Source organism: Coturnix japonica, chromosome W (assembly GCF_054131305.1).
Source record: "Coturnix japonica strain WE chromosome W, WE-NBRP24, whole genome shotgun sequence".
NCBI classification, from domain to species: domain Eukaryota; kingdom Metazoa; phylum Chordata; class Aves; order Galliformes; family Phasianidae; genus Coturnix; species Coturnix japonica.
Window position 1 is genome coordinate 4181720 of NC_140701.1, and position 4783 is coordinate 4186502.

Here is a 4783-nt window from a genome sequence, read left to right on the forward strand (position 1 = left end):
CTGAGGTGTCTGGCTGACAGCAAGAGCAGAGAGGTAAGTTTCATAGGGTCGCGTGCCCATTTTATTTTATTTTTCATTCATGATGCATAGAGGCGTTCCCCAGACAAAGTGAGCATTTCTCAACTGGACTTTCTAGAAATGAGCTAGGCAGTGAAAATGGGTTTGAAGCATTCCTAAGAGCCCCGCAAGAGAATGCTGAGAGTTAATCTGGCACCCTCCTTTGGAAACGTCCGTTGTCTGTCAGCTCTTCAGCTGTGCCCTAACACCTCCCATTGCGCTGCCACACCAGGATAGAATTCCAAGCCCACACTGAGTCCTGGAATGTTGTGGTGCCGTGTTGGAATCAGATGTGACCACGTGGTCTTGGCTCCCCGCCTTGTGGGGGGTCATGGTGGACCAGGCTGTTGGCCGTTGGTGATGTCATAAGCGGCTGGAATGAGGGGAGGAGCGGTGCGTTCTGTGTTCCTTTGTGGGTGAGCTAGTGGTCGGAGTGGTTGGTTGTCTTGTTGGTCTTGTGCCTTTTGTGCCGTTAGTTAGTTAGTTTTGTTAGTTAGTTTTGTTAGTTAGTTAGTGTTGTTAGTTAGCGTTGTTAGTTAGTTACTGTTGTTAGTTAGTTACTGTTGTTAGTTAGTGCCGTTAGTTAGTTAGTTCCGTTAGTTAGTTAGTGCCTTTAGTTAGTTAGTGCCGTTAGTTAGTTAGTGCCTTTAGTTAGTGGCTTTAGTTAGTATCTTTAGTCCTTTTTCTTCTCACCGTCGTGTGCAGCAGCTTGTAGGTAAGCTGAGCTAACGTGGGATGGATGGGTGGGCAGTGAGGTGTTGAGAACTGCTGGCTGTTTGAGCTCACAGCACCGTATTGCTTACTCTTGACCATCAGACGTAATTTTCCCCGGTACACACGTTCCAAAGGGGGTATCAGTAAAGTTAGCACCTGTCCCGTGCTTCTTCCATTGTGTTTGCTCAGTAGTGGAAGCATTGTAAAGTTGCTGGGCGGACAGGCATCACGTAGCCTGAGACTCAGCATGTCTTGCAGCAAGTGGGTGGGACAGTTGTGCTGTGTGTGTTATTCCATGACTGTCTTAGCCCTGCTCACTGACCTGCTCTTTCTCTCTCCTCTCCTCACCCTCCACCCACTGCCTCGGTGCAGCTTTTGCTCTCATTTCATCCGAGCAAAGCGACAAGGAACTGCTGCAGATAGCTTGAGGTGATCTCACTGCCAGGTACGTGCCATGTTTTGTCCCCCCGCATGGTTTTGCCGCAGGGTATGCGCGGGTAGCTCTGAAGAAGTCTGTCCATACTGTGCTGTGTGAATAGAGAAAACAGAAGTGTGTTTCTGCTCTGTTCCAGCTGTTCACACTTGCTGTGATGGGTGCTGCGTGCAGTGGGATCAGCCGTGAGCCTGAGTTGGCGGCGACGGAGGTACAGTATGAAGCTCTGGCCGGTCTTTTTTCCCTGTGTTGAGCCATTAGAAGGAGCTGCAGGTGTACTCTCCTGCAGGAAAGAATGGGCCAAAAAGGGCCTGGCCACTTGTCTGTGCCAGTGCCATTGCTGATTAGTCTGGGTAGAGAGAGATGCATCTTTGCATGGCCTGGCAATGCACGCCAGAAAGGGAAATAACTGTGATGAGACGTGCAGCTCCTTCTGAAGTGCTCCTGATAAGGACGGAGCGCATTTGCTGCAGCTTTCTTTGCAGATGTGCTCCTCACCTTGAAATCCTCCTGGTTTGTCCTCATCTCCTGACCACGGCCTGTGCTCTGTTTTGCAGGCTGATAACATGCGGGAGCCGCAGCTGGTGCGTGCTATGTCATCTTTAAACGTACCAGCGATTGCGGCAGCCCATGTTATTAGGAGCCACGTCGCCCAGGGGCCGGATGAGCTCTCTCTGGAGGTAAGCAGTTCCAGGCGTTCCTTGTTGTTGTGCACAGAATTAGTATAGAGTGTGAACGCCTCGGGAATACTCTCATATTTTGTGTCGTAGAAGAAGGCTTTTGTTTTAGCTGTGCTGAAGCTGGGATTGATGTTTCAATCTTTTGCAGGTTGGAGACATCGTGTGCATTGTTGATATGCCACCAAAGGAGATGAGCCCCTTTTGGAGAGGCAAGCGTGGCTTTGAGGTAGGCACACATTTTTGACTAGAGAGCACAGCTTCAGTAGAGTCGGGAATCTCCGGTTGGAGCTGCTCTGCCTGCACAGGATGGCTTCTGGATGCAAACAGTTGCTCTGTGTTGGTGTCAGAGGACCTTCCCTTTGGCTCTGGGCTTGGGCTAATGCCCACCTGTCTTTTTGTTCTTATTACAGGTTGGTTTTTTCCCTGGTGAGTGCGTGGAACTCATCAGGGGAAAACTGCCCGAGTCCATCCTACATTCGTTGCCAAAGCCAGGTGCGTATTTTACATTTGACAATGCGGGTTAGTAAAATGGGGTCTGAACGTGGCTTTCAGGGGGTTCATTAATGCCCGAGTTGAGCAAGCTTAGAAAGAGAACTGCATTAAGCTCCTTGGGCACCTCCAGGGATGGGGAAAATCCGTTCTTGCGTGTCTTTGTTGGGAACATGCTTTCTGTTGTTACGTGTTCTGTTGAATGTGTTGCACTCGGCCTCGTCCAACCGAGCCAGGGCTGAAATGAACTTGTTTTTTTGTTTTGTTGCGCAGAGCCAAAGAAACGGGGCAAGTTCATCTCCTGCCTTCGTTCCCTGTTGAAGGCCTGCCCCAGGAGAGCGAAGCAGCCTGAGCCTCCAACATTCTCGGGATCCATGTCCCTGCTTGACATCGTTGAGAGGTATTTAGCCAACAGGACTTGAGGGCTGAGCTGTAGGAATGGAAGCATCCTCTGCTGTTTGAAACAGAGCGCTTTTCTAAGCTATGTTTCAGCAGAAACCAGGCATTGCCCGGAACAGGCAACTATTGGCAAGGGTTCGGTGCAGCTCTTCCCTCACCCTGCACCACGACTGACAGCATGCTCTGTTTTCTCTGCAGAATGAGTTCTCCCAGTAAGAGGGCAGAGTCAGCAGCTTGCAGTTGGCGTTCCTGCTTCTGCCTGGGCAAACCATCCCCTGTGGCCAAATGCCAACTGCAGAGCAGTGCCAGGGAGCCCTCTGAAGCTGAAGTCTTGGTCCTGGCAGGTAAGCATGCAAATCCAGCTTTCAAAACACTGCTTGTCAGCAACACAGGTAGAATTCATGCTTTCAGTGGGCTTGTACATCCTTCTGGCATTCAAGCCTGTGCCTGACATCTTCAGTTGACCCCTGTCTTTCCCAAATGAGTCTCTTGTCAACACAAGAGCTGGACCTGCACGAGGATCACTTTCAAGACAGTGACACTGTTGCTAGAAGCCTATTTGCTTCTGCCCACCATCACTGCATAGCCAAATGTCAAGAACCTGTTTCAAGATTCATCTTGTGAAACTTTGACACTAACTGCTGTGTGTCTACTCCTTCCTAGGTGACCCGAGCCCTTGTATATCTCCAAGACGCCAGGCATGTTACGATGCAGCATCCTGTGATTCCATCAATGAAGAACTGTTACTAAGCACAGGATGCTGCAGTTCAGATGAAAGCCTTCCGTATAACATCAGTTATAAAGAGAAGAATGCCATCATCGTTGAAGCTCTCGTTCATCCCATACCTGTTGAAGCTGCTGACCTGAGCCTGCCAGACTCCTCAGGCACCAGCCTGAACCGAGTGCCTTTCGAGGACAGCCCAGCCCAAGCACAGCACGAGTGCCCCGACAGCAGCACAACCATGCAGGCTCAGGTCAGCATTACAGAGGAGAAGCCAAACATCTTGGAGGGGGAGGTAGAATCAGGCCAAGAGTCCCAGGCTCCGGGCAACAGCACGACTTCTGAGACACTCTCGTCAGACAACAGAGAATGAGTCCCATCTTTCCTCCAGACCTCACACCCCCTCCTTTTTCCTATTGAATAAAGGCACGCTCGTGCTCAATCAACGCCTTGACTGAATTCTGAGTTTTCATTTGCAGAGATTGGGATGAGTACAAGAAACATCAAGGCAGCTCAGCTTGCAACGCTCTGGCTGTGGGGTGCGTGCAGGGACACTGTAACCATACAGGGAAAGGCTTCCACTGCTTCCTCAAGCTGTAGTCCAGCCCTGCTACTGCTCTGTGGCACAAAGCCCTGAGGGATGTTCCATATTGTTAACCTAAGTGAAGCCAGCTTCATGCACTGTGTTTTGTTGTTGCTGGGTGAGAGGGGGATGCACGTTGGTGAGAAGATGAGCATTGCTGGATCTGCCACGAGTGTCCCTTCTGCCTCTAAGAATATGTCCTAAGTAGGATGTGAACACTGCTGGCACTTCCTCATTGCACGTGCTTGGAGGATCTTCAGTTCTTGCACATTTCAGGATGTCTGTCAGTGACTACGAGGAAATTCTCAAGTACTAGGAATTCCATGAAACAGTTGGAACGGGTAAGTGTCATCTTTGTACAGAAACAGCACGCCTAACAGTCTGTCTCACCACTCTAGAATTAATCTGAGAATAGATTAACAGCTCTTGTCAGTTCTCTAAGTCAGGTTTCATTTGTATAAATTTGAAATTCGTTTTTTAAACCAGTTGGAAATTGTAATGTTATATTAGAGAAGAATTCACACTCAACTTTAAGCATCTGTGTTTTGATTTGTAGGTGGTTTTGCCAAGGTAAAACTCGGGCGGCATCTTCTGTCTGGTGAAAAAGTTGCACTAAAAATCATGGAGAAAGTTACTGTAGGGGTAAGCCAAAAGGCATTTAAATATGATAATATCTTCTGTTGGAGTTGTGGAGTTCTCAAGAACAC

General features: G+C 49.2%; 1 protein-coding gene across 1 annotated transcript; it reads left to right on the forward strand.

Annotated features, from left to right (window-relative positions):
• The first annotated feature begins 1352 nt into the window (after positions 1-1352).
• LOC146754296 (rho GTPase-activating protein 33-like) lies at positions 1353-2128 on the forward strand. The gene is made up of 3 exons (XM_085527507.1): positions 1353-1415; positions 1762-1884; positions 2033-2128. The coding sequence occupies exons 1-3, from the start codon at positions 1362-1364 to the stop codon at positions 2126-2128; spliced, it is 273 nt and encodes a 90-aa protein (XP_085383633.1). The 5' UTR covers positions 1353-1361.
• Positions 2129-4783: the final 2655 nt, after the last annotated feature.

Excerpts from the sequence above, each read along its gene's own strand:
- LOC146754296 (XM_085527507.1), top strand. The coding sequence starts at position 1,362 with ATGGGTGCTGCGTGCAGTGGGATCAGCCGTGAGCCTGAGTTGGCGGCG. Across the intron at positions 1,416-1,761 it reads CTGAGTTGGCGGCGACGGAG|GCTGATAACATGCGGGAGCC; the intron begins GTACAGTATGAA and ends TCTGTTTTGCAG. Across the intron at positions 1,885-2,032 it reads CGGATGAGCTCTCTCTGGAG|GTTGGAGACATCGTGTGCAT; the intron begins GTAAGCAGTTCC and ends AATCTTTTGCAG.